Source organism: Cucumis melo, chromosome 1, assembly GCF_025177605.1.
Source record: "Cucumis melo cultivar AY chromosome 1, USDA_Cmelo_AY_1.0, whole genome shotgun sequence".
Classification (NCBI taxonomy): Eukaryota; Viridiplantae; Streptophyta; class Magnoliopsida; order Cucurbitales; family Cucurbitaceae; genus Cucumis; species Cucumis melo.
Window position 1 is genome coordinate 4265678 of NC_066857.1, and position 9872 is coordinate 4275549.

The 9872-nt window shown below is 37.2% G+C and overlaps 1 protein-coding gene across 2 annotated transcripts; it reads right to left on the reverse strand.

Moving 5' to 3' along the window:
- Positions 1–458: 458 nt before the first annotated feature.
- LOC103500500 (ribonuclease E/G-like protein, chloroplastic) lies at positions 459–9446 on the reverse strand. 2 transcript variants are annotated; one of them, XM_008463812.3, is made up of 14 exons: positions 9136–9446; positions 8375–8475; positions 6859–7016; positions 6255–6492; positions 5068–6167; positions 4626–4943; positions 4460–4501; positions 3497–3621; positions 2863–3010; positions 2377–2449; positions 1681–1793; positions 1348–1467; positions 1044–1199; positions 459–922 (listed from the first exon to the last, which is right to left on the reverse strand). In XM_008463812.3, exons 1-14 carry the CDS (start codon positions 9300–9302, stop codon positions 743–745), a joined length of 3039 nt encoding a protein of 1012 aa, XP_008462034.1. In that variant the 5' UTR covers positions 9303–9446; the 3' UTR covers positions 459–742. The 2 variants fall into 2 exon arrangements, with proteins under 2 accessions (XP_008462034.1, XP_008462035.1); XM_008463813.3 differs by lacking the exons at positions 6859–7016; positions 8375–8475; positions 9136–9446 and having other exon boundaries at positions 5068–6178; positions 6255–6486.
- Between the last annotated feature and the right edge of the window lie 426 nt (positions 9447–9872).

Genomic DNA, 9872 nt, shown 5'->3' on the forward strand with positions numbered 1-9872 from the left:
TGAAGTATTAACTACCATTGTAGCAGCAGTTGATTAAAAATTTGACTACTTGGAGAAACAGAACCATCAGAATCAATTTTCAACTTTTGATTATGGATTCTACACAACTTCATATTCTCCTAAGAGTGATTGTGGGGTCTATGGAAGCTCATGTCAAATTTCATTCACTGAATATCATACATTTTTTCAATTCTGTTCAGGTGATTTTCTTTACAGTCAGAAAAGAACTTGATGGCTCACCATTTTCATTCATCATTATATTGTTGTTTCAAGGGAGAATTCCTCTTTTCATGAAGAAGGGTTCCCTATAGGGTCTGAATTGAAGTCTTTCCGGCCTCTCAATGAACCTTCCCTCTTTTGCCGTAGTCACGGAGTGGTTGGCCATTGAGGCCGACTAGAGCAAGGAGTGAAGTTTGAAAGTTGAAATTACTGGCAATGATAGCAGACTTCAAATACGCTTTGAATGAAAAAAATAGTGGATTTTGTCAGGAAATGTTTACATCAATTGTGGAGCAGCAAAGAAACAGCATGACAAATTTATTGAGACTTATAATTCAAAGGGGGAGGAATCTCAACTCTAGAACAAAACCGCTTGATTAGCACTACAACAAATCAAACTTGATATTTTGAAAAGTTTGTCAATCTGAATATGCAATTGCACGTGGTCTAGCAATAATGACAAATAAAAAGACCTTTGAGCTTGGCTCAGAAATTTTGGGTTGTAAAACCTAGTCTTGTCTTTTTATCTCCCAGTACTTTTCCACTTTTTAACTGGAAAGAGGGTAACTTTCTTGCCAGAGTTGTTACTTCTGCCCTCTAATGGTTGTAACAAAGAAATCGGTGCTTGATTTTCACTTTTGCTCAACTTATCATCTGCAAAAGATTTCACCTCAAATGAACCTCTGGTGAATCCTCTAGCCACCTGAATGATTCCAACTTCAAATTTCAGAAAGTTTTACAATGAACTACGAGTCTGTTTTAAAGTAAAATAACTTCAAAAAGTAAATTTGTTTGATTAAAAATGTATTTTCCACAATATATACCTTCAAAATGATCCAAACTTTGAGGGAACTACTCAAGATTGCAAGTCTTGTCCTTTTTCCCGAAGTTAAGTATTCACACATGTGATGATCGACCCTTAATATGAACTTTGGCCAGGATTTTGGATTTTCAGGATCTGGTTTCTGCTTCAATGTTGCCTGACCACAATGTAAAAGAGGGTAATGTCACTCACATGTGTAAGCCGTATAATAAATAGAAATGCAATAATGGCGCAAACCAAGTTTGTATATGCAGAGATTTGGCAGTGTTACTTTTGTATGATGATAACTAAATGTAAAATCTTACAAGCTGTCGACAGATTTCCTGCTCGATTTTTGAGAAGGAGGTTTCCAGAGCTTCAACTCTTCCAGTAGCATGACAACAAGCACACGGCTCACTGATCATAAACGTTACACTTGGCCGAACCTGTACTCAAAACACTGTAACTTTAAGATCCCAGTGTGTTGAGTCTATCGACGAAAATGAAGCATATACTTCTGAAACTTAGATATATTTGATAAACAAGATGTAGACCCATATTATTTTCAAGGGATTAGAGAACTCCAAGTTATTCAGCAATTACCTTCACTATTTTCAGGGAAAGAAAATATTGAATTAAGGAAAGTTTAGGATAGGTACCCTCTTTCTTGTAATTTCCATGAGTCCATGTCTGGATAACTCAGAAACTTTCACCATTGACCTGTCTCTCTCAACCGCTTTCTTTACTTCTTCGTAGACTAACCTCTTATTCGCTGAAACAAAAGAATCCCGTGTCATTGATCAAAAAGATGACAGACATAAAAATGACCATTCTCGATGCCTACAATAGCAGCAACAAAAATGAAGAAAATCTTCTTAACAATAACGCAATTTCCTTGATTAAAGATAAGGAGACAAAACTAGAGAGTTACACGCAAGTTCAACAAGTTTCTCTCTCTCCTTTTGAGCACATTGTTCCAGTGAAACAGCAACACAGGTAGGTCCAGTCGATTGTATCGGGATAGATCTTAAACAAGTGTTTTAGTCCATTGCATAAATTATTTACAGATTTCAAGCTAATATATAATCAACCAGCAGAATCTAGATTTGCTTTATATACAATCTATTCTATTTTCCGCAAGTTCGAGGTCATGCACATCCTGTCACTTCACTTCAGTACAACAAGTTAAATACACGTAGGACCAGAAAGATTAGGGATAGAGATAACCAAGTGAAAGATAATTGAGTTATACAAAAAGTCGACTCGACATACTTTGGAGATATGAAAAATTATACAGGTGCGAACAGCATGAAGGTAGGGGGAGAGAGCGAGAGATACAGGAAAATTAAACTTACATTCGTCTTCCATGTCAATGAAATCTACTACTATTATTCCACCTATATCTCTCAATCGTAATTCCCTTGCTATCTGAAAATATTTGTTGCCAATCAGATATTTAGAATTTCTGCTAGTTGCGAAAGTAGATAACATAATCATACTTCAATACAACAACTTAATAAGTACTGATAAATACAAACAAAAATAGATAATCTTCAAGCAATCAACCGCAACAGCTAAAAAAAGGTAGTTATGCTCAAATATCAACACAAAAAACGCAGAGGGTATACAGTGCCCTTCCCTCGTGCAATATAATTTTAATACACACCTACCTACATAGCTTAGCAGAATGCAAAGTCAAGGATACAGGAGAAAAGAGAGATTCCAACAAAGAGAACTTTTGTATAATGTGAATCATGATATGCATTTTGATTGCACAAGAAATAAATCAAATCAACTCGGACAAAAAACTCGGCCATGTGTAAAAAGATCACCCAACATACCTGTCTTGCAGCAGCAAGGTTGACCTCTAGAATAGCTTTCTCCTGAGAAGATGCTTGACCAAATACCCCATGTCCTCCATTCACATCAATGGAAACTAGAGCCTCAGTTTGTTCAATTATTAAAGAACCTCCATTCGCAAGTGGAACCCTGTGAACAAATAGACTTGGCTAATAAAAAAAGAACACTAGCAATGATATTGCACTGGACTGAATTCATCTTATATTCAGGGTCAGGAGTATTGACGCCATTCATAATCCATAAATGATCAGACAACAGCTTGCATTGTCGACAGTTGGTATCCTACATGGAAGATGTCCATATCATCTTCCAGATTCAAGGACCATTAATCAACATGGACAGAAGACTAGGGGCTAAAGTAGTCTAGTCATTACTTAAGATGGAGCTCCAACTCTTTCTCCGGATAATTATTTCATTCGTCCGTTTCTCCTTTCAATTTTTTCTTTATTTTTTAATTTGATCAATCACGGTTGTGTGAGCCCATCTCTACAGACACTTCATCCACTGTAACACAAGCAGAACAGGTTCCAAAGATCACACGACTTTTTCTTCTTTTTCTAAGTTATTCAATTGCATACATTAACTGACTACGTAAACAAGGCTTACAAAACTCACCTTTTGCTGAGAATACTATTGATCTCTTCTTCAATATTAAATTTGTCAAAAAGGGGTATTCTTCCATGGAATAACTCGACTCGGTCACATAGGTCAGGAGCAATTTCCTGAAGGTAATTAGTGACCTGGAAAAACAATGTAGGTTCACACACTTAGGAACACTGGCAGCATGAAAAATGCAACACGAACATTCAGATGCGATCCATCCACAATTTATTATTAACAATAGTTGATCATTTTCAAGTGCGAATGGTCATGAGATAATTAAAGATTGGACTAAGGGAAGCTCAGAGTTCTAAAATCCTTTTAGGTAGAAAACCCAAATAAGAATCTAGTTTCACCTACTTCAACAGATGGAATGCTAGGGCCCACCCATTACACAGGTGTACAAGAGGAAGGGCAGAAATAGGATTTCCCCCTACACAAAAGAGTAGTTAGAGGAGTCAGTGGTCTTAGAAGCTACGTGGCATTAGGGGGAAGGTAGTATATATGTGGGTATCTTGTGCTAGGGTTGGTTATCTTAGTGATTGTGTTTCTTGTGGATGAACATTATTTCATTGGGAGAGGATAGCCCTGTTATTTGGCAGGGTTCAAGTGAATCTGTGTGTTGTGGCTTCATTAATATATATCTATCCATCTTTCTCCCATTATTCCTTGTTTTATTCCTTGTGCTGTGTGTGTGCTGGTTATTAGTATTTGTGCAGGTGACCGTGAAACCTAACATGGATGAAAGAACAAAGCACTACACAAGTTTATCTTATCTCACTATATATTACATCCAGAAGGCCGGAGTAAATTATTTACAAAAAATTGTGAAGTGGAGATGTTTGAGAGAGGGAAGAAATATTTATTGTTCTAGCTTCCAAAGAATACAGACCCCTAACAGAGCCTACAATACTATCCTCGTGCATGTTCACACAGAGATATCTATTTTTAAAATCCAGTGATGAAATCAAAATGTACCTCGTGATATGTCCTTGGAGAGTCAACTACCATTCTTTTAACCTGAAAATCGATTGAATAAAAGCAGAGCAGGAATGTTGATCATACAGCTATAATCTTGGAATTAAAGTAATGGCACAACATAGACAAGAACCGAAGAAAAGATAATGATAAATCATATGAGCACCTTATCATTAAAATAATCTTGAACAACTGACAGCGTTTGACCCATGGCCCTATGGAGAATAACTGGAACTGCTCCCTCAATGCCTTCATCTGCTGCTAGTGCAGCTGATTTTGCATGTTCTGTTATAGTTTTCCAAGTTGAAATTAGACCCTCCAAATCTTTTTGTAATTCTTCTAAAGAATGACCAGCAGCAACTGTTCTTACGGTCAAACCAAAACCTTGAGGCTGTAAGGTTTTAGCTATAACCCTTAAGCGTGTACGCTCGACACCAGAAATTTTCTTTGAGATGCCAATTCTATCACAACGAGTTATCAATATCTGCAAGCCATGTAACTTGTATCAGAGAACACCTAGACAAATGTTTGATATGATGATGAGTTGAGGGGAACAATTACTAAAATAAAGTAGTTAATGCATGAAGCATAAATCTTGAGGAACCTACCCAAAATCTGCTTCTTAGTCGTGGGTAAGCAGTCAGCGTCGGACTTTTAGTCCCTAGCCCCTCTTTGACAACCTGAACTATTATTTTGGTGCCTTTCCGAACTTGGAGCCACTTGTTTTCATCAGTCACTATCTGCTTAGAATCCTTTCCATCTTGGAGAAAAGATAGTTGAGAATCACTAGAATAACTTGCAGTAGCTGTATAACTGATGCTAGCATGGCCCTCTAAATGATGTCCCTTATCATCAATGCAGTCTTCAAAGTCAGCATCTAAATCACCATCATCATCTACTATGCTGCCATTCACATTTTCTCTAAGAACATCCGAAACATCAAAGCCATCGTCAACTTCATTTTCCTCGTGGTCGTCAGGCAAGGACAGCATCGAAGTATTTTGAATCTCAATATCTGCAACACCATCGGTTTTTGGAATACTCAATATACTTTCATCTTGTGATGCCAGTTGTCCTTGTACGGAGCAGCCATTGATCACTTGTTTGTTTACTCTTTGACAAAAAGGAGGAAATATGAAAGGTTCCCTGTTTTGCTTGATGTCCATTAGAGATGGTCTAGAGTTTCCAATATTTACAAATGCACCGCCCATGTGAGGAACAAGTTTTGAGACGACCCCTAAATACACACTATCACACTGCACATTGCTTTTAACCGGTTCCAGAAGCAGCTCCACCAATTTTCCTTCTTCTAATACAGCAATCCGCTGCATGGTGCATATTGACGAATTAATCAGTATGATGGTAGAAATAGGGTCCTTCAACATTGTATCAGCCCCTGATGTAGGCAACAGATTTGCTGCATCTTCCAATAGTTGATCTCGAGTTTCTAATACCGTTGTCTCTTCTTTTATAATGACATCATTTTTCAGCAGATCAGGCTCCAACACATTCTTGGGCGAATCAAAAAAGAGGGGTAACCATGGTTCCTCAATAGGTTGATGTCTATGAAAATCTGAGCTTTGACTTGCAGAATCCATCAGTTCCTCATGGTCAGAGTACAATTTATCATATATCATGGTACCATTCAAATTTACATAGGGCTCAATAGAATCACTCTCAAGACATTCTTCTTCAATTTCACGTTCATCTGTCAAATCACTGGAAGCATTTAAGTGTTTAGAAGCATTTTAAGAGAGGAAGTTGCTTGAAGATGAAAATCAAAATGAGATATTACCCTCTGCTGGAAGAGATTTCAATGGCAGTTCCTCTATCCATGAATCCCATGTGAAAACTGAAGGGCGTGTGACAGTAAACCTCATCCATGAATCCCTCACCGTGATTTGTTTATCATGATTAACAGTTTGAGGTAGGGATAGAGAAAACTCAGGTCCAGTTCTCCAAATGATGTCTGATGAAGGCAATGCTTCTTCCTTGATAAAATAATTGTACTTGAAATTTATGCCACAATTTATCTGCCAATGATGTAAAGTGGGGCCTTTGAAATGAAAGTAAACAACAATACAGAATGAACTAAGCACTCCATTTACCTATTCACTTTAATGTAAGAATAAAATCGGTTGCAGAAAGCATTGTTCACAATTACAGAATGATCGTATATGGTGTTATGTTTTTTAGTTTTTCAGCAAATTGATCAATAATCCAAAAATGCCTCGAGACCTCAAATGGGATTGACAACAGTAATTATATGCTTCACTACTCGACATAAAGTGTAAGAAGCATAGGATAAATCGATAGACAAAGAGAATGATGTGAAGACATTTACAGCTCAGGGGAAAAAACCTCCACATAACATACAACAAACTGGCTTATGTCATCACCTTGGCTTCAGCCTTCCATAAGTTAGCATGATGCGTAGGAGACATTTGAATCGCCATATTTGGTTCCCAGGAGCCTAATGCGATAGGGTCCCCAGTTAGGTAAAGAAGTTGATCGGCTTCCAAATCAGCTTCAACAGTCCAAACTACTTTGCATACTCCTTCAGAAACAATTCATGTTCAGTCAGCATTTCTAATCAATAGGAAAGTAGACACACAATAGGAGAGCAAGAATGTTACATTTATGATAAGATATCCACCACATTACATGAGGCAAGGTCCTCGGTCCTGAAGTGGTTATTATCAAATTTACACTCTTAGCTACTAAATGACTGCCAATAGCAACCTAATTATATACCAATTCACCTAAAAAGAACATGCAAGTTACTTTGGAACTTTACATTCATACTGTATGACCCCTTTTCTACCGTTGGAGCGATGCATATGAGGAAAATTTTCAAGCAATAAAAAGACTAAAACCCACAATCACCAAGACGGCATTTTAAGAAACAGTCATCAACTGTAACACACTTTATATTGCCATCAGAATATCATCTTTCACATTTCAGAACATTTCAGCAAATTGCAAATCAGATAAGAACTCCTAGAACTAAAACTGAATTTGGTATGCTGATTGGAGTCCGCACTTTCAGTCTTCAACATTTCTGCAAGCATGGCTGAAGTTTCTCCCTCTGTTCACCTGTTTTCCCTTCACCACTTGACTCTTCAACCATGATCAAACCAGAATTTTGATGTTTCTTTCCGCTAACAATGTAGAGATCATTTTCCAAGTATCCTCTGAAGTTCGTTGTTGCTTTACCACTTGGATACTTAATTGCCCACGCTTTTGGCTAATGAAGCAATGGATTCTTGCATTGCCAGAATTTTCCGTACATCTACTGGGAATTCAGAAAACTCTTGATCCATTGGGCATCCATGCGTTCCTCCATCCTCTTCCGCGCCATTTCCTCAAATTTTCCCCCAAATTTTCCCAGTATGTTGTTCTGATATCAATATGATAGGTATTGAAGAAGATAACAAGATTCTTATTGAATAGTAGAATAATGCCAGAAGGCAAGATACAATGCCCAGCCTCACATGGAAGCTAAGGCCTTCCTCTCCCTCTCAAGAAGATTCTACGAACTCAAAATGTAAAGTAATCCCACTGACCCCCTCTTGCCGCCTTCTATGCTCCCACCTTTTCTCTAACTAACATTGGGGCCAGCTCTTCTACTATTAGAAGTTGAAGCTATAATTCCCATTACAAAAGCCATTCCCATCTCACCCGTCCTATGATATTTCAGTAAGAATGGTAGCCTAACACAAACCTTTTTCAGTCATTAGGAAATTAAGTGTCAATTTAGAAACAGAAAAGTTTATCAATGCTATGTGAAACCTTTACTTCGTGATACGAGTGGAAAAATTTCCGCTAAAACTTTCAAGCAAAAGCTGACCATCAACTTCTGTGTGTAGTGTGAAAAAAAACAAAATAAAATAACCAACAACAGCAACTAATTACCTTTTATTGTCGACATTACAGGTGATCCTCCAACATAATTATTCTGCCCTGTGCAGAGACGGAACCTCATCTTTCCAAGGGTCATATGCAGGTGTATATACCTGCTTTTACATGTAGATCTTAGAGAGGAAGCGTGATCTAAATTTTGGAGTAGCCAAAAAGTACTTTTCACACACTTTATAGTTTAACTTTTGACCAAATCCAAAAGTGATTCTTAAATACAATTTAAATTATTTAATGAAAACTCTTGAAAGTACTCTTGACTTAAAATACTAACCTTAAAATGTACTCTTAAAAGCCATTTCAAAACCACTCAAAGAGGCAGGAGAAAGTTTACAAGTCTTACAATCATGCAAGAAAATGATCTACATTCATGAAAGTATAATGGCTAAAAATTCATTACAGTAGGTCATAAACTAGAAACTTGTCAAATTCATGCATATATTTAATGGACGGTTGACACCAACATGTAGTAAGTTATCATGAAAACCAACCTGCTTCACAAAACAACCTTGAATTACAATAACCAATAAAGACTTCTCTTCTGGAATGACAACAATAAGGATTAAAGCAGTTATTGAACACAAATAACCCATTAACATCAAAACGACTCCGTACAAAGAAAACCCATCAGAAGACTGAACTTATACAAACCAAAAACCAAAATGTTAACCAATGGCGTGTTTAAAAAAGCAAGAAAACACCAGTAGAAAACTCAAACGGACAACGAAGAACGCGAGATGTTTGAATCGAGAACTTACGGAGGTGGAGATAGAAACTTGTGGGCGCATGGTGGCCAAGGGTGAGAGAGATGGAAACGGCGGTGCAATACGAGATGGTGAGACGACGAACAAGCTTCAGGAACACCCATGAAGCGAGGTTGATGATGAAGCTCAAAGGAGCAGGGGCAGAGAAATGGAGAACCCATGATGGGTTAGCCAAAATTGGTGAAATGAAACTGAGGAAAGGCCAGTTCCGTCATAGAAAGATGAATTTGAAGGATCAAAGCCTCGAGCTCCGGCGATTTTGGATAACGAAGTGAAATGCACAGAGGCGAGTCGTGAAAGAGGAGTGAAGGCTGAGCCGATAACTTTATCTTTCACTTGGCGCCTTCTCTGGCACGTACACCAAGGCCTGCACACGAGTGTAAATTTGTATGTCCATTGTAAACGAACCTAAAATTCAATGAGATAATTATAAAAATTTAAAGAAAACACTTATCTTAGATATGATTTAAATTCAGTTGATTAGTAAGAATATGTTAAAAGAATTTCCACCAAATTATTTAATATTCATTTTATTTTCGCTATCTCTGTCTATCTTTTCAACGCTATAAACTCTCTCCATCTTATCTTTCTTATTTCGAATATCTTCTTCAACTAATTGTTTCATGTTATTAACTTTGTTCTTTAAATTGTGAATTATAGTATACAATCAATATAAGTAGTATTGTACTATGATTATTATATACCGTTGCATATTTAAAATAATTATGTGT

Bases quoted from the DNA above. Each gene is read 5' to 3' on its own strand.
- LOC103500500 (XM_008463812.3), bottom strand. From the start codon at position 9,302: ATGGGTTCTCCATTTCTCTGCCCCTGCTCCTTTGAGCTTCATCATCAA. The intron at 6,168-6,254 runs GTAATATCTCAT...GTGATTTGACAG, and splicing joins GAAATCTCTTCCAGCAGAGG to ATGAACGTGAAATTGAAGAA. The intron at 2,450-2,862 runs GTATGTTGGGTG...AAATATTTTCAG, and splicing joins ACCTTGCTGCTGCAAGACAG to ATAGCAAGGGAATTACGATT.